Here is an 18,846-nt window from a genome sequence, read left to right as displayed (position 1 = left end):
ACCTTTCACAGCAGCCACCATGCAAATTGTCTTCATTCAAAACATTAATTCATTGGCTGTCCACTAGTGGCAATAGTGGGTCAATAGAAGATGCTAAAATGGAGAATCTGCATTAACATTTTTGCTGCTATGTTGCTGCTGAATGACATCTCTGAGAAGAGATTAGTGTAGAGTCAAACCAATACAACGAATTAGGACATAAAACCATATTGAAAGAAAAGTATTTATTTCATCAATGTGTCTTGAAGAATGTTCATGTCAACATGGTCTGTCATATGGGGCTCCCGAGTGGCGCAGCGGTTTCAGGCAATGCAACTCAGGGCTTCCCTACAGACCCTGGTTCGATTCCAGGCTGTATCACAACCGGCCATGACTGAGAGTCCCATAGGGTAGCGCACAATTGGCCCAGCGTCGTCCAGGTTATTGTTTTGATTTGATTTGATTTGTTTGGCCGGGGTTGGCCGCCATTGTAAATAAGAATTTGTTCTTAACTGACTTGCCTAGTAAAATAAAAGGTTAAAATAAAAATAATCACCACAAACAGGTGTAACAGGTTGGTTTGTTATGAAATGTGTGTTGTATTGTCAGGGTTAACTTGAATTGCACTTATTTTTCTCACTCAAATACACTTGGCAACAGTTCATTATCTACAATCAATTCAGTTTCATATAAAAAGAAACAAAAATAACCATTTATATCAAAACACCAACATCCATTCAGAAAACACACGCTCTCCAGCTTTCTCTCTCACACACACACAGAAAGTAAAACAAAAATAACTTAATTTCTCACCCTCCCCTAAGATTAGCTGGCTTCGCTACAATAGTGATTATGTGCAACAGAGATGTAAGCTAGGAGTCAGTCACTCCTGTAGACTGGTGGTCCTCCTCCCTGGTCCTGAATAACTACATGGTGTACAGGGTTTTGTTCCAGCCCAGCACTAACACACCTGATTCAACTAACCAGTTACTCAATAAGACATTGATGAGAGTAGAATTGGGAGGGTCAGTGTTGGCCTGGAACAAGTCTGCACACCTCATACTCCTCATGACCAGGGTTGGTGACCACTGTTGTAGAGGAAGATGCCCTCCTCTGCTGGATGGTTCTAGAGCAGACATGTTGCACCTTTTCAGTAATGTAGGGCTGCCATCTACCATAAGGATTTGATATAATACAATTCTATCAGATGTACAAATAAATCATGAATGAATGCATGAAAAAAAATTAACAGCAAAAAGAGAAATAAAAGTAAATTACAACTAAATATACATCTATGTTGCTGCTGATTATTATAGCATGGGTAAGTCATTTGCCATCTTAAAAGGTCATTTTAAGATATGAAACATTTTAAACAAGCTGGTCTGTGAGTAGAAAGAAAAAAAGCATATATATTCTTTAAAAAACTTTTTTTTTTTAAAGAAAACCATCCATTTGTAATCTACAGTATTTGCATCTATTTCAAAGTGCTTTCCCTGAACAATTAAATGGGGAATCATGTATTTGTATTTAACATACAGTGCTTGTAGTACAATGCATAGAGGGCCTTGTGCTGTATGTCCAAGAGGGCACATGAATAAGCAGAGGGCAATAGAAGTGAAAACACATGCAGCCTGTGAACCCAGGCCCATTGCAAGGCTTCTGCTCTGAGAGTGCATCATTTAAAATACTCAAGAATCCTGGATGACTATTAGGTCTTCCATACCACCCGAGTATCTGATGGATCACAGATTATAATCTGTACTAGGCCATAATCTGGAGAGATTATAATATATTTACTATGCTTCTAGTACCCACACCACCACGCTTCTGTACTATAGCCCTACAAGAGAGTGGGGTGTCTAACTCTACAGCATCCAAGGCACTGTGTTTGATGCTCCCTCTGAAAGATTGGCTAGCTAGACTGGGACAACATTGACAAAAACCATGAGAAACTTCCATTTCTTGAATCATTTCAAATTACTGTAGTTAGTTTATTCCTTGGTACTAGTTCAAAGTATAAGTATCAAATACATATGGACAGGTTGATGAGTGGTTAGCTGCATGTGTGTGTTGCGTGCATGAAAAAAAAAAAAAAAAGGTTTCCCAGCTCCACTAGGCCTTTAGTGTGCATCCATGAACAGAGCCAAGCAGGTGCTGATTTGGACGAGTCATCTTGGACACCAGCCATAGAGGACAGTTGTAGACTCTGAAACACCTCTCTCTGGTGGGCTGGAGGACAGGCAAATAGGACCTGTGGAATCTTATAGGACAACAACAAGCCCTCCCTGCTCCACCTCTTCCTCCCTTTCCCTCCAGTAAAGCAGAGCCACAGAGCACAATACCAGCCAACTCAACAGTCACAGGAATGGGCAGTAGAGCAATTCAACAGTAACAGAGTGATGCTGAGACTAAAGATTTCTCATGTTTAAAATGTATGTCAAACAAAAACCTTTCAACTCTATCCACTCTAACTATTACAATTTCCACTGAACATTATACAAAAACACATTGACATGAAGAACAGTGCAGATGCAAATTTTGGTAACATAATGACGGCACCAACTGCACAAACCATCATTCTGTTACTAAACTTTGCATCAGCATTGTTCTTCAAGTAAATGTGTTTTTGTAAAATGTTCTATGGAAATTGTTAAAAGTAGTGCATAAGAGTTTTATGGTGTCCAACTTCGCAATCATTGGTTTTTGTTTTAAAGTGAAAAATCTGAGTCTCAGCATCACTCTGTTAATGTGGAATTGCCCAGTACTAACAGGATCGTATTCATTAGGGCACACCGTAGCAAAATGTTTTTGAACAACAGATAGCAAAAACAAGCGTTTCTTGTTGTCCCTTCCCTGCTTCCGTCTGTTTGCTGCCTAACGAATACGAACCAGGTTGGCCGTGTATGTATGTGGGATCTCAGAGTTTGTCGGCGTTGGTGTAGAGTGCATCTTCATCACTCTCACTCTCATCCTGGAACTCATTGGAGAGCAGGGATTTCTTGGAGCCCATGGACGTGAGGCGTATCTCATCCTCGTAATCGTCACGGTGCTGCCGCAGCCGGTGGAAACCATCCTTCTGCTGGTTGGACTTAGCAGAACACACGCACCAGATGATACAGGCTGTCACCACCAGGGCCGTCATGGAGGCCGCTGTAGGGAAGGAGAGACGAGCATGAGGTTATTTGGAAACTATTCAGACCCCGTGACTTTTCCCACATTGTTACGTTACAGCCTTATTCTAAAATTATTATTATTATTTTTTAATCCCCCTCAATCAATCTACACACAATACCCCAAAATAACAAAACAAAAATATGTATATGGGGGGGAAAAAAAAATATTACATTTACATAACTATTCAGACCCTTTACTCAGTACTTTGTTGAATCATCTTTGGCAGAGATTACAGCCTCAATCTTCTTGGGTATGATGCTACAAGCTTGGCACACCTCTCAAGCTCTGTTAGGTTGGATGGGGAGCGTCGCTGTACAACTATTTTCAGGTCTCTCCAGAGATGTTGATCAGGTACAAGTCCGGGCCACTCAAGGACATTCAAAGACGTGTCCTGTAGCCACTCTGGTGCGTTGCCTTGGCTGTGTGCTTAGGGTTGTTGTCCTATTGGAAGGTGAACCTTCGCCACCGCATGATGCTGCCACCACCATGCTTCACCGTAGGGATGGTGCCTGGTTTCCTCCAGACATGACGCTTGGCATTCAGGCCAAAGAGTTCAATCTTGGCATCATCAGAACAGAGAATCTTGTTGCTCGTGGTCTGAGAGTCTTTAGGTGCCTTTGGTAAACTCCAAACATGCGGTCATGTGCCTTTTACTGAGGAGTGGCTTCTGTCTGGCCATTCTACCATAAAGGCCTAATTGGTGGAGTGCTCCAGAGATGGTTGTCCTTTTGGAAGATTCTCCCATCTCCACAGAGGAACTCTGTCAGAGTGACCATCGGGTTCTTGGTCACCTCCCTGACCAAGGCCCTTCTCCCCGATTGCTCAGTTTGGCCGGGCGACCAGCTCTAGGAAGAGTCTTGTTGGTTCAAAACGTCTTCCATTTAAGAATGATGGAGGCCACTGTGTTCTTGGGGGCATTTAATGCTGCAGAAATGTTGGGGTACCCTTCCTGAGATCTGTACCTGGACACAATCCTGTCTCGGAGCTCTACGGCCAATTCCTTTGGCCTCAAGGCTTAGTTTATGCTCTGACATGCACTGTCAACTGTGGGAACTTATATATACACACAGGTATGTGCCTTTCCAAATCATGTCCAATCAATTTAATTTACTACCAGGTCGACTCCAATCAAGTTGTAGAAACATCTCAAGGATGATCAATGGAAACAGGATGCATCGGAGGTCAAGTTTGAATACTCATGACAGTGAGTATAACAGCCCACTTGGAGTTTGCCAAAAGGCACCCAAAGGACTCTAAGACCATGGCACAAAACAAACCTGTCCTAAAAACCTACAGCATTTAACTTATTCACCTTGTTATACTCCCTACAATAGTCCCCGGGCCGACTAGGTGAAAAATCTGGATGTGCCCTTGAGAAAAGTACTTTACCCTAATTGCTCCTATAATAACAGCGTCTGCTAAATGACAAAAATGTTTTTTAAAAATGTAATTGTCTGCAATCATCTGGCAACATTACATAAAAGGTAACATCTCCACGAAACCCATTTCTCCTCATGCTTACCTGCAGTAGCCACAACAAACTCCCGGGGCAGGCCAAAAATGCGGTTGTCCATGTCAAACTCAATGATGATGGAGCTGGCGGCTTCATATGACGACACAACCACCTCCTGCCGTTGTTGCTGGTAGCCATCAGCCACAGCCTCTATGTTGTGGTTTCCTGGTGCCAGAAGAGCATGGAAGTAGCCTCCCTCTGCAGTGAACACCCTCACACCCCCGTTCAACACGATCATGGCCCCCACGATGGGCTTCCCACTCTTATCCTTTACCACGCCACGCACACCTTTATGGACCTGGGAGACAGACGAAATACAGATTGAATGTAAAGTACACAGAACAGAAAGTAAGTAGCCATGTCCGAGCCAGAACGGCCGACAGGGCAGGAGCCTATATCCTGTTACTGTAGCGTAAGGCAGCTTGATGTGCAGTACAAGTACAAATCAAATGTATTTATATAGCCCTTCTTACATCAGCTGATATCTCAAAGTGCTGTACAGAAACCCAGCCTAAAACCCCAAACAGCAAGAAATGGGGTAGAAGCACAGTGGCTAGGAAAGGCCAAAACCTAGGAAGAAACCTAGAGAGGAACCAGGCTATGAGGGGTGGCCAGTCTTCTTCTGGCTGTGCCGGGTGGAGATTATAACAGAACAGAAGTACACACTCTAGAAAAGATTTTATAAGTAAACCAAGATGGACCACAGCCCGTTGTTTCAAATGGGAACAAATTAGTCATAATGGATGAAATATCTGTCTCAATATCTGTGACGCTAGTCTATCGCAGGAAGACAGACATATTTTTACCTTGTCAGCATGGGGATTTGATCCAGCAACCTTTCAGTTACTGGCCCAATGCTCTAACCACTAGGCTACCTACCGCCCTAACTGTGTTTGACAAATGCGTTTGATAAGTAACCAAATCGGAGTGCCGAAATGCATTCATTAATTATTATCAAACACACTCAATAACTCTTATCAACGCATTTGTGAACTTATTTCATGCATTTGTATCACATGGCCCCAGGTCAGAGGTCAAGGGTATTACTGACCTCCACCAGCATGCTAAGCAGTGCCTTCCTGTTCTCAGCCCACAGCGTGGCCAGCTGCACGGCCGGGGGGAACAGACAGCAGCCTGTATACACCGTGATCTCTGGACAGTGGCCAAAGTCCACACTGAAGTCCTGGAACACAGACATACACACAGATCAGAAGAGGCATTTTGGTGACCAATAAATATAGTCCTGTCGTTCCAGGACTCAACCAGCAGATGCCTCTTTGGGCCCAGGGTGTCAGAACAACCCTCCTCCTGAGACAGGTATAGCATTAGATAGCATTAAGAAGCAGGGGTTGACGGAACCTACCTTCATGCTGCCCATGTGACTTTGTCTCTCTGCTGCCCTGAGTACTCCATCTGGGATGTTACCCACTGAGTAGAGAGGATGAGAAGAGGAGGTGTCAATAGATAGCTTCTATATATCTATCTTCTTTTCCAATTCACCACTTCCTTTTAATTCACTATACAGTCTATAGGTCACAGTGGTCTATTAGTGGTGCTGTTGGTACATACTTTGGTCATTGCTTGAACATCCTGTATCCCCCAGGTGCATCTTGGGATGGTTTCTGGCATAAACATTGGCTAGGTACTTCAGAGTTTCCTCATTTTCAACTGAAAAAAAGTACACTATTAGTTAACTATTTATTTGATAGTTTTCCCACTAAAGTATTCTATTTGGAGCCCTATGCTCCTACCTGGCTGTACAGGCTTGTCGTAGGGGTAAGTGGCCAACAGGGAGCCTCCATCCAGGGCTACAGAGAGTGTGAAGCCCCTCTCTAAGATCAGGTCCATCACTGCCCTGGTCTCTGGCTGAGCCTCCACCACGCGCTGGGAGGCATTACCTACAACAGCAGCACACACAGACAGGACACCATCAGACATGTAAGGGCATGCAAGTATACACACACAAAACATCTGTCTATACACAAACAGCAGGTACTGACCGAAGAAGTCAGTGTCCAGATCTTTCCCGTGTGTGTTGGTCATGCCCACAGTAGAGGTGCACTGTTTCTCTCTGGCCAGCTCTCGTCCATCTGGGTTGATGGAGGGAAGGATGACGATCCGCGTCTCGTTTATCAGCTGTGGAGAGGAGAAGAGGGAAAAGGATAAAGAGGAATGATGGGTAGAACAGGACATCAGTGATATTTAATGAGAGCTTTTGTATTTTACAACATCTCTAAACTTTTTAGAAAGTGTGGTAGATCAAGAAATCCACATGATGAATATTTTGCCATTTCAAGGCAACACAACTGTGCAAGGGTGTGAATAATTTCACTAGGTAACGTAGTTATGAATGGTGTAGTAAAACCATCTCAGTTAAAACATCTCACCCTGGTGATGGTGGGGTTCTTGCCGTAGTTGATGCAGAGGAAGGCAGCGAACTCCAGCAGCAGCTCTGTGCCCACGGGGGCGTTGCCATGGATACCTCCCACCAAGCGGATCTTGGGCTCGGCCGTTTCAGGCTCGTCTGGTTTGTTGGAGATCTCCAAGGCCCAGATGGTCCTGTACTCCACACTCTGGCCCAAACTACACAGAAAAATGCATGTTATTATCAGTTCCACTGTAGATAATATGGTCACCTAGCAGACTCTTCTGCAAAGAGACCGTAATTCAAACCATTTGGAGAGGTTTTGGGGTTAGCCATTAGAAGTACAGGGGAGGTGGTAGCCTAGTGGTTAGAGCGTTGGGCCAGTAACCGAAAGGTCGCTGGTTGGAATACCCAAGCCAACAAGGTGAAAAAAACAGTCGATGTACCCTTGAGCAAGGCACTTAACCCTAATTTGCTCCATGGGCGCCGTACTACTATGGCAGACTCTGTAAAACAATACATTTCATAGCACCTATCTAGTGCATGTGACAATACACATACATTATTTTTTTACATGACAAGATAAATTATTTTGATTAAGTGCAGTTACACTAGGGGTTAGAGGTCAGAGTTTACCTATGCAGGGAGGTGACATTTGATGCGTTTAGCTAGGAGGTCAGTGTTCATAACTCAGGTCTACTTGTGCAGGGGGTTCCTCTTGGGAAAGTTGAGGTTTAGAGGTTAGTTATCAGGTTAGGGTTTAGAGGTCAGGGGTCATAACTCTGGCCTACCTATGCAGGGAGGTGATCTTGGGGAAGTTGAACGTCAAACCCCTCAGGAACTCTGACAGCTCTTTGTAGCGTCTGTATCTGAAGCTGCTCTCTGTGACGGTACTCTGAACCAGCTGCTCCAGCCCCTGGCCCAGAGACAGGTCCTTAATGAAGCTCTGGAACACCTCCTCTGCAGGGTCCTGGGTGGCCCTGGGGTCCATTGGGGCCTGGCCGTTGGGATCAGAACGCATCCGTGTCAGCCGGAAGTCTACCAGCTCCACCCCCTCCTCTGGCACTGTGGCATAGATCTTTACTGAGTTATACCTGAGAAGACGGGGAGGAAGGGTTAGGCCACAGAGGTCGTTCATTCTAGTTGTTCTGTTTCTATGGGTTAGTGTGTGGTTACCCTGCAGATCAACAGGGTTTTTTGGACCGGTCTTGGGTCTACATTTTAAACAAACCCTCAAATTTATCTCAGTTACTACTACGGTCCTGTCTCTCACCCCTGTGCGGAGGCGGTGAGGTGGTACGTTCCAGGGACCAGAAGTCTCCAGTAGTCTCCAGCTAGGTGGGTTGTGATTTGATGATCGATCTCCTCCACCGTGATGGTGGCATTAGGGATGCCTGTACCATCTTTAATGTCTATCACCATGCCCTTCACGCCTCTGTGGATCTACAGAGGCACACACACAAAGAATACCTCAAATACAAGTTGGTGCATTTGAGACAAAATAAGTGGGAAAGAGAAAATACACGTACAATTTTTTACTAATAATAATTGAGAGAGAGAGTGTGTGAAGGACTGCATGTAAGTATGCTGACCTGGTGGATGTACTGCAGTAAGGCTCTGTGGTTCTGGTCCCAGTACAAAGGCAGGTGCTGGGCCTTAGGGTACTTCACACAGCCCAACTCTATGGTCACCTCAAAACAGTTAGTGTTCAGGTAGTTCCAGTCCTGCATCCCACCTGGTGAGAGAACACAAAGAGAAGTCAGATACACACGCACAGGTACGCAGACATACAAATTGTTCCTCACAGTGTGTGAATTGGAATGAGAGGGCATGTACCGGGAACATTGTACCAGTTGGCGCCGTTGGTGATGCCGTCCTCAAAGAACTCTGATTGGTAAAGGTCCTCACAAGGGTGTCCTTTGTGCATGAGAGCGTTTTCCTGGACACACACACACACCACACACACACACACCAAATGCAATGCAATAAAAACAGCAGAAGTGAAAAATTAAACGTATCTTCTGTCCAGTGGTTTTATTAACAGAGTTAAAATAGTTTACAACTGAATAAATGTATTAAAAAGTTACATTAAATGGACTGATATAAGGACCAAAATTGTGTGTTGAAGTCCACTGACCTGAGAGTAGGCTCTGGCCACTTGTTTAAAGACCTTGTCATCAGGACACTTGCTGTACTCCGTACGTCCCTGCTTGTCATCATCATATGGGTAGTTGACCACCAATGACCCTGTGGTGGGCAGAGAGGAAATATTCAATGAGAATACAGTATATTACTAAAATGATAAAGCTGTCCTCCAAAGTGGGACAATATGTTGGTGGCAGGCCAACATACAATTTTTAGAAACATTGAAAAATGGGGGAGCTTAGGGCTTACCTCCATGTAGGTTGGCTGAGAGCACAAAGGGATTACTCTTGAGCCAGTTCATCACAGCGATGGTCTCTGGCTGCCTGGGTTCAGTGATGGTAGTAAATTGGTCAGGAAAGTTACGGTTCAGGTCAAAGTTGTTACTATTGTTGCGTCCCGTGTACCCTCTGACATCACCTGCGAGAGAAAATAAACAGAAAACAATACAAAACACATGATACCTATATCTCAATCCATTATACAGAGACAACAGAAACAGATCATTCTCATGTCACAGTACCCAGGTACCAAAACACATGATACCTATATCTCAATCCATTATACAGAGACAACAGAAACAGATCATTCTCATGTCACAGTACCCAGGTACCAAAACACATGATACCTATATCTCAATCCATTATACAGAGACAACAGAAACAGATCATTCTCATGTCACAGTACCCAGGTACCAAAACACATGATACCTATATCTCAATCCATTATACAGAGACAACAGAAACAGATCATTCTCATGTCACAGTACCCAGGTACCAAAACACATGATACCTATATCTCAATCCATTATACAGAGACAACAGAAACAGATCATTCTCATGTCACAGTACCCAGGTACCAAAACACATGATACCTATATCTCAATCCATTATACAGAGACAACAGAAACAGATCATTCTCATGTCACAGTACCCAGGTACCAAAACACATGATACCTATATCTCAATCCATTATACAGAGACAACAGAAACAGATCATTCTCATGTCACAGTACCCAGGTACCAAAACACATGATACCTATATCTCAATCCATTATACAGAGACAACAGAAACAGATCATTCTCATGTCACAGTACCCAGGTACCAAAACACATGATACCTATATCTCAATCCATTATACAGAGACAACAGAAACAGATCATTCTCATGTCACAGTACCCAGGTACCAAAACACATGATACCTATATCTCAATCCATTATACAGAGACAACAGAAACAGATCATTCTCATGTCACAGTACCCAGGTACCAAAACACATGATACCTATATCTCAATCCATTATACAGAGACAACAGAAACAGATCATTCTCATGTCACAGTACCCAGGTACCAAAACACATGATACCTATATCTCAATCCATTATACAGAGACAACAGAAACAGATCATTCTCATGTCACAGTACCCAGGTACCAAAACACATATTTCCATGGCTTCTTTTAATAATAGGGTAGTTCCACCTTAAATATTTCCCCGGTGATCAACTTCCTGTTTATAAAGTGCTGGGGAAAACAGCAGCACAAGTAGCTGAGCTAAAACTAGACCTATTTTTAGAGGAAATGTGAGAAGATCTACAGGGCAAATAAGGAAGCTAGGCAGCAAAAGAGAAGAAATTCCATTCAGAAGTATTTCAAGGTCTCAGTCTGACACTTGACATACAGATAGTTTCTGTTAGCATATTCAAGCTATTTGGGTCTGAACACTTTTTGTTCAAAGGCAGAAAGTTCTTAAAATTATATAGAAATTCACCATGTCTAATGTGTATTCCTGTGATATTTTAGTGACTCAAACAATACAACAAAATCTATGGGGTAAAAAACCTACCTAAAATGTTTATGCAGATATGCGCTAGTTGATCAGGATATTTCTTGCAAGTTATAAATGGCTCTCTAAGGTATGCAATGACTGACATGACAAGAGGAACTGATGATGCACTACCCAACCTCAAAATTGCACCTGGTGCATTCTACTATTACAACTCTCAAGAATAAGTCGAAAGCCGGGCCGAGTTCCTTAAGAAAAATAAAACTTGGGGGGGGCAGAGTTTGGGAACCACTGACTTCATGCTACCGCTGATCATGTTAAATACCTTCTTTTAGAGCTACACTGCATTTTTCTTCATCTGGCATGCGTACAGGCAACATTTTCACAAATAGACCCCCCACCCACACACACACACACACGTCCTCTCTTACCCTCCCTGGCGATCTCATAACCATCTGGGTTCATGGAAGGCATAATGTGTATCCGAGTCGTGTTGACCAACTGGGTGACCTCAGGGTCGCTGCCATAGTTATGGCACAGGTACTCAATAAGGTTGAGGAGTAGCTCGCGTCCCACCACCTCATTTCCGTGCATGTTAGCTATGTACTTGAACTCTGGTTCACCTGAAGCAGAGGGGAGAAAAGAGCGGGAAAAATAAATACAAAAAGTGTTAGAGTGCTATTAAAAGAGAAGTAGGGCAAAGTCAGCTGAGAGAGAATGAGGGCGGAGGTCTCCTGAACAAATTCACTCAATTAAACTAAAGCATACCAATGATTTTAAAACCCTCCTTATCCTTGCAGTGCCACCAAATATTGAAAAAACACAATGCTTTAAAAGGGCCTGCTGATATGAGTGAGTACACCACATTCAAAATCAAATTTTATTGGTCACATACACATATTTAGCATATGTTATTGTTGGTGCAGTAGTATCTAACAATTCACAACAATACACACATCTAAAAGTAAAATAATCAAATTGAAAACATATAAATATTAGGACAAGCAATGTCAGAGTGGCATTGACTAAAATACTGTAGAATAGAATGCAGTATATAGTTGAAGTTGGAAGTTTACAGACACTCAGGTTGGAGTCATTAAAACTCCTTTTTCAACCAATCCACACATTTCTTGTTAACAAACTATTGTTTTGGCAAGTCGGTTAGGACATCTACTTTGTGCATGCCACAAGTCATTTTTCCAACTATTGTTTACAGACAGATTATTTCACTTATCACAATTGTAGTGGGTCAGAAGTTTACATACACCAAGTTGACTGTGCCTTTAAACAGCTTGGAAAATTCCAGAAAAGGACGTCATGGCCATAGAAGCTTCTGAAAGGCTAATTGACATCATTTGAGTAAATTGGAGGTGTACCTGTGAATGTATTTCAAGGCCTACCTTCAAACTCAGTGCCTCTTTGCTTGACATCATGGCAAAATCAAAATAAAAATTGTAGACCTCCACAAGTATGGTTCATCCTTGGGAGCAATTTCCAAACGCCTGAAGGTACCACGTTCATCTGTACAAACAATAGTACGCAAGTATAAACACCATGGGATCACGCAGCCGTCATACCACTCAGGGAGGAGATGTGTTCTGTCTCCTAGATATTAACGTACTTTGGTGCAAATCAATCCCAGAACAACAGCAAAATACCTTGTGAAGATGCTGGAGGAAACAGGTACAAAGTGTTTATATCCACAGTAAAACGTATTTATATCCACAGTATCGACATAACCTAAAAGGCAGCTCGGCAAGGAAGAAGTCACTGCTCCAAACCACCATGAAGCACGGGGGTGGCAGCATCATGTTGTGGGGGTGCTTTGCTGCAGGAGGGACTGGTGCACTTCACAAAATAGATGGCATCATGAGGGAGGATAATTATGTGGATATATTGAAGCAATCAGTCAGGAAGTTAAAGCTTGGTCGTAAATGGGTCTTCCAAATGAACAATGACCCCAAGCATATTTCCAAAGTTGTGGAAAAATGGCTTAAGGACAACAAAAGTCATGGTATTGGAGTGGCCATCACAAAACCCTGACCTCAATCCTATAGCCAATTTGTGGGCAGAACTGAAAAAGCGTGTGCGAGAAAGGAGGCCTACAAACCTGACTCCGTTACACCAGCTCTGTCAGGAGGAATGGGCCAAAATTCACCCAACTTATAGTGGGAAGCTTGTGGAAGGCTACCCGAAACATTTGACCCAAGTTAAACCATTTAAAGGCAATGCTACCAAATACTAATTGAGTGAATGTAAACTTCTGACCCACTGGGAATGTGATGAAATAAATAAAAGCTGAAATAAATCATTCTCTACTATTTATTCTGACATTTCACATTCTTAGAATAAAGTGGTGATCCTAACTGACCTAAAACAGGGAATTTTTACTAGGATTAAATGTCAGGAATTGTGAAAAACTGAGTTTAAATGTATTTGGCTAAGGTGTATGTAAACGTCCGACTTCAACTGTACATATGAGATGATTTAAGGAGTATTATTATTAAAGTGACCAGTGATTCCATGTCTACATACATAGGGCAGCAAACTCTAAGGTGCAGGCTTGAGTAACCGGGTGTCAGCCGACTAGTGGTGGCTATTTAACAGTCGGATAGCCTTGATAGAGGATGTTTTTCAGTCTCAGCTTTGATGCACCTGTACTGACCTCGCATTCTGGATGGTAGCGGGGTGAACAGGCAGGGGCACGGGTGTTGATGTCCTCGATCATCATTTTGGCCTTCCTGTGACATGAGGTGCTATAGGTGTACTGGAGGGCAGAGAGTGTGCCCCCGGTGATGCGTTGGGCAGACCACACCACCCTCTGGAGAGCCCTGTGGTTGTGGGCGGTGCAGTTGCCATACCAGGCGGTGATACAGCCTGACAGGATGCTCTCAATTGTGCATCTGTAAAATTGGGAGGGTATGAGGGGCCAAGCCAAATTTCTTCAGCCTCCTGAGGTTGAAGAGGATCTGTTACACCTTCTTCACCACACTGAAATGGTCCACCACAGACAGATCGTCAGTGCTGTGTACGCCAATCAACTTGAAGCTTTCCACCTTCTCCACTGTGGTCCCGTCAATGTGTACAAGGGCGTGCGCCCACTGCTTTTTCCTGAAGTCCACGATAAGCTCCTTTGTTTTGTTAACGTTGAGGGAGAGGTTAATTTCCTGGCACCACTCCACCAGGGACCTCACCTCCTCCCTGTAGGCTGTCTTGTCACTGTTGGTAATCAGGCCTACTACGGTTGTGTCGTCTGCAAGCTTGATGATTGGAGTTGAGGCGTGTGTCATGGGTGAACAGGCTGTACAGGAGGGGGCTGAGTACACACCCTTGTGGGGCCCCTGTGTTGAGGATCAGTGAAGTGGAGGTGTTGTTTTCTACGTTACCACCTGGGGGTGGCCAGTCAGGAAGTCCAGGACCCATTTGCACAGGGCAGGTTCAGACCCAGGGCCCCAAGCTTAATGACGACCTTGGAGGGTACTATGGTGTTGAAGGCTGAGCTATAGCCAATGAACAGCATTCTTACATAGGTATTCCTCTTGTCCAGGAGTTGTAGGACAGTGTAATGGCGATTACACTGGGTCTAGATCGAATCCCCTAGATTTAATCCCCGAGCCATAGTGGGTCTAGAGTGTAAGGTAGAGGTGATATGATCCTTATCTAGCCTCTCAAAGCACTTCATGATGACAGAAGTGAGTGCTACAGAGCGATAGTAATTTTGTTCAGTTACCTTTGCTTTCTTGGGTACAGGAACCATGGTGGACATCTTGAAGCAAGTGAAGACAGCAAACTGGGATAGGGAGAGATTGAATACGTCCGTAAACACTCCAGCCAGCTGGTCTCCGCATGCTCTGGGGACGCGGCTAGGGATGCCGTCTGGGCCGGCAGCTTTGCAAGGGTTAACACGCTTAAATGTCTTACTCACGTCGGCCACAGAGAAGGAGAGCCCACAGTCCTTAGGTGCGGGCCGCGTCGATGGCACTGTGTTATTCTCAAAGCGAGATGTGGCTGGTTTTCCCTTTGTAATCCGTGATTGTCTGTAGACCCATACGTCTCGTGTTTGAGCCGTTGAATTGCGACTCCACTTTGTATTTGTTCTGACGTTTTCTCTGTTTGATTGCCTTATGGAGGGAATAACTTCACTGTTTGTATCGACTATATTCACAGTCACCTTGCCATGGTTAAATGCGGCAGTTCACGCTTTCAGTTTAGCGCGAATGCTGCCATCTATCCACAGTTTATGGTTTGGGTAGGTTTTAATAGTCCGTGGGAACAACTGTATCTGTGTATACATCAATGTTATTATACAAGGCTACCCAGAACATATCCCAGTCCGTATGATCAAAACAATCTTGAAGCATGGATTCTGATTGGTCAGACCAGCGTTGAATAGACCATAGCACAGTTACTTCCTGTTTGAGTTCCTGCCTATAGGAAGGGAGGAGCAAAATAAAGTTGTGATCTGGTTTGCTGAAGGGAGGGTGGGGGAGGGCCATGTAGGCATCCCGGGAGAGAGAATAGCAGTGGTTGAGTTTTCCCAGCGCGAGTACTACAGTCAATGTGTTGATAGAAAGTTTGAGGAAAATGCTCCTGAATCTTATGTTAAAATCCCAAGCCACAATAAATGTGGCCTCAGGATATGTGGTTTCCAGTTTGCATAATGTCCAGTGTAGTTCCTTGAGGGCCATTCTGGTATCGGCTTGATGGGGAATATACACGGCTGTGACTAACCGAAGATAATTCTCTGGGAGGTAATACGGTCTGTATTTGATTGTGAGGTATTCTAGGTCGGGTGAACGAAGGACTTGAGTTTCTGTACGTTATCTCAATCACACCATGAGTGGTTAATCATGAAACATACACCACCGCCCTTCTTCCCTGAGAGTTCTTTATTCATGTACTGAGAACCCAGCTGGCTGTATGGACGGGGACAGTATATCCGGGGAGCCATGATTCCGTGAAACAGAGAATGTTACAGTCCCTGATGTCTCTCTGGAAGGAGATCTTTGTCCTGAGCTTGTCTACTTTATTGTCCACACACCGAACATTAGTGAGTAATAGAATTGGAAGCGGTGGATGGTGTGCCTGCCTCCTGAGTCGGACTAGAAGTCCACTCCGAATACCTCTTCTCCGGCGGCGGAGTCTTGGAGCAGCCTATGGGAGAAGTTCAATTGTCCTCAGGGTAGCGAACAAATAATCCAATTCGGGAAAGATGTATTCCTGGTCGTAGTGCTGGTAAGTTACCGCAGCTCTGATATCCAAAAGCTATTTCCAGCTTTATGTAATAACACAAAAATCGTTCTGGGCTAATAGTGTAAGAAATAACACACAAAAAATAAAATACTGCAAAGTTGCTTAGGGGCTAGAAGCAGAACTGTCATGTCTGTCATCGCCATCTTGCTATGAAGCTACTAGATAATTGGGCTGAAGCAATAATATCAGGATCATCTTAAGGAAGAAAACAGCAGAACTGCTATGAATTTCAGTGTATGAACACAATCCAGTTACTGTAAGAAGTTAGATCATCATAAACCAAACAGCCATTGATTGAAGGCCTCGCTTTAGTCTCTTCTGGAGCTACACCAAATCACATCCATACCTGGCTCATGGACAGTGGGGTTGTCTGATATCACCATGACGTAGAGCTCACGGTCCTCTGCTGACTTCCCAATGGAGTAGAGATGAGCGATGGAACGGAACCCATTGCTGTACCTGTTGTGTTGAAAGAACAAGGCTTTTACACATTTAATTCAAGCTCCAACATCCTAATATTACTTTTTTATTTTTTTTATTTAACAGGCAAGTCCGTTAAGAACAAATTCTTATTTACAATGACGGTCTAGGTACAGTGGGTTAACTGCCTTGTTCAGGGGTAGAACAACAGACTTTCACCTTGTCAGCTCGGGGATTCGATCTAGCAACCTTTTGGTTACTGGCCCAACGCTCTAACCACTAGGCTACCTGCCGCCCGAGGTAGCCTATACTTGCTAGCATAACATTTTAAATGCTTCACTGCAAAGGCTATAAAGCAAACATAACAGTACCTGCGTAGGAACAGCTCCATGTCATTGTAATGGTGATGGCGGAAGTCCTGTGGCTGGATGGGCTGGTGCTCAGGCTGGGCTGGGGGCCGAGCCTCTTGGGGAGTGGAGCTCTCGTTGGCCCCAGAGGTCCCCATCTCAGAGGTGGTGCTGGAGGTCTCGATGCTGGTGGAGTCAGGGTCAGAGGTTGTGGTAGGGCCGGTGGTGGTGGGGGTAAAGGGTACGGTTATGCCACCTGTGGGTTCATTTCCCAGGGGTGCCAGGGTGAAATTGAGCTCGGTGGCCTTGCCCTCCACCACTTGAACCCCAACTACTGTCATGGACATGTACCTATGAAGACAGACATTGAATGTTTATTTTGTTGCAGTTAAAATAAACATTTAGTAATGCAAAAAACAAAGTAAAACCCCTGTGCACAGCAGTGTATCTACATCCAGGTGATTTGAAATGTATTTCACCAGGAAGTGTCAGGTAACATGGTTAAGTACCAGTAACAAGCTCTAAGATATACATTTACTTCCTGAAAGAAAACACCATACCCAAATCAGTTTTAAGGAAAACAGACAGGAACTAAAGTCAGGAGTAGAGTATGCTTATTTTGTTAAAGACTACAGTAACTTGTGCCTGCAAAGTTACTGTAGAAACAATAGAGCTCATTCCTCCAGCTGTACTTACCCCGTAGCTATAGCTGAGACATTGTATGTCCCAGGGAGCAGCAGACGGTAGTAGTCACCAAACTGGGCCGTGGTCAGGTTATGGTTGATGCCTGCCACCATGATCCTGACATCAGGCAGAGCTGTCCCATTGGTAGCTTCCTTCACATAGCCTCTTACTCCAATGTGAACCTTGGAGAAAACAGGATAACGTCAGAAGAGATCTCAAACACTGTTTCTATTGCCTCAGTAGCTGGGAACAAATGAAGCTCAAATAACTAAGTGCTGCCCAGAACTAAGTAACTACTGCAAACGGATGTCAAGACAGAAAAATCTCTTAAATTAAAATAAATAGAGTACAGTAGTAAGAACCAGAGAGTAATACTACGGATATTCATATGTGCAATGAAATTATGTGTATGATAGTTTGAAAGTTGGAGTGTGACACTGTGTCTTGTGAAAGCCTACCTGCTCCAGGTAGGCAATGAGTGACTCCCTGTTGTAGTCCCACTCTTTCTTTAACTCGGAGGCCGGGGGAAATTTACAGCAGCTCAGTTCCATGGTGATCTCCAGGCAGTTCCCATTCAGGTAGTTATAGTCCTGCATGCCTCCTGAACAGGGATTACAAATTGGAGTTTATTTCAATAATTTTTCCTGCAAACATTTGAAATGGCTCTGCTTCAAAACTACTCATGAAGACATCAATATCATGTTTGGAAGCACAAACTAAAGAAAGTGGGCAAGCATACAAAATAAACTGTCAAAACAAAGTCTGTTTAGGTCATGAAAGCAATAGCATGAACACAGGCCTAACGCTTTGAATCAGGTATGTCCTTAAATCTACACCAATCCACCCTGCATCCCATTGCTGGCTTGCTTCTGAAGCGAAGCAGGGTTGGTCCTGGTCAGTCCCTGGATAGGAGACCAGATACTGCTGGAAGTGGTGTTGGAGGGCCAGTAGGAGGCACCCTTTCCTCTGGTCTAAAAAAATATATATATATTTTTCCCAATGCCCCAGGGCAGTGATTGGGGACTTTGCCCTGTGTAGGGTGCCGTCTTTCGGGTTGGGACGTTAAACGGGTGTCCTGATTCTCTGTGGTCACTAAAGATCTCATGACACTTATTGTAAGAGTAGAGGTGTTAACCCTGGTGTCCTGGCTAAATTCCCAATCTGGCACTCATACCATCATGGTCA

At 44.0% G+C, this 18,846-nt stretch overlaps 1 protein-coding gene across 1 annotated transcript in view; it reads right to left on the bottom strand.

The window, feature by feature from the left end:
* Nucleotides 1–209: 209 nt before the first annotated feature.
* Nucleotides 210–18,846, bottom strand: part of LOC110507689 (carboxypeptidase D) — a 35,064-nt gene continuing 16,427 nt past the window's right edge. Inside the window, exons 3-21 of the mRNA XM_021587841.2 lie at nt 18,120–18,262; nt 17,674–17,843; nt 17,002–17,328; nt 16,557–16,669; nt 11,389–11,580; nt 9,426–9,593; nt 9,169–9,278; nt 8,868–8,970; nt 8,624–8,766; nt 8,305–8,474; nt 7,823–8,125; nt 7,054–7,249; nt 6,667–6,802; nt 6,418–6,564; nt 6,236–6,334; nt 6,030–6,094; nt 5,718–5,849; nt 4,676–4,964; nt 210–3,129 (exon numbers count right to left, since the gene is read on the bottom strand). Coding sequence (XP_021443516.2) covers nt 2,897–3,129; nt 4,676–4,964; nt 5,718–5,849; nt 6,030–6,094; nt 6,236–6,334; nt 6,418–6,564; nt 6,667–6,802; nt 7,054–7,249; nt 7,823–8,125; nt 8,305–8,474; nt 8,624–8,766; nt 8,868–8,970; nt 9,169–9,278; nt 9,426–9,593; nt 11,389–11,580; nt 16,557–16,669; nt 17,002–17,328; nt 17,674–17,843; nt 18,120–18,262 — 3,239 coding nt within the window. The 3' untranslated portion in view covers nt 210–2,896. The remainder of the gene's footprint in view (nt 3,130–4,675; nt 4,965–5,717; nt 5,850–6,029; nt 6,095–6,235; nt 6,335–6,417; nt 6,565–6,666; nt 6,803–7,053; nt 7,250–7,822; nt 8,126–8,304; nt 8,475–8,623; nt 8,767–8,867; nt 8,971–9,168; nt 9,279–9,425; nt 9,594–11,388; nt 11,581–16,556; nt 16,670–17,001; nt 17,329–17,673; nt 17,844–18,119; nt 18,263–18,846) is intronic.

Source organism: Oncorhynchus mykiss, chromosome 27 (genome assembly GCF_013265735.2).
Source record: "Oncorhynchus mykiss isolate Arlee chromosome 27, USDA_OmykA_1.1, whole genome shotgun sequence".
NCBI lineage: Eukaryota > Metazoa > Chordata > Actinopteri > Salmoniformes > Salmonidae > Oncorhynchus > Oncorhynchus mykiss.
Note: the sequence above shows the minus strand (reverse complement) of the source record. Positions and strands in the feature narration are given on the sequence as shown.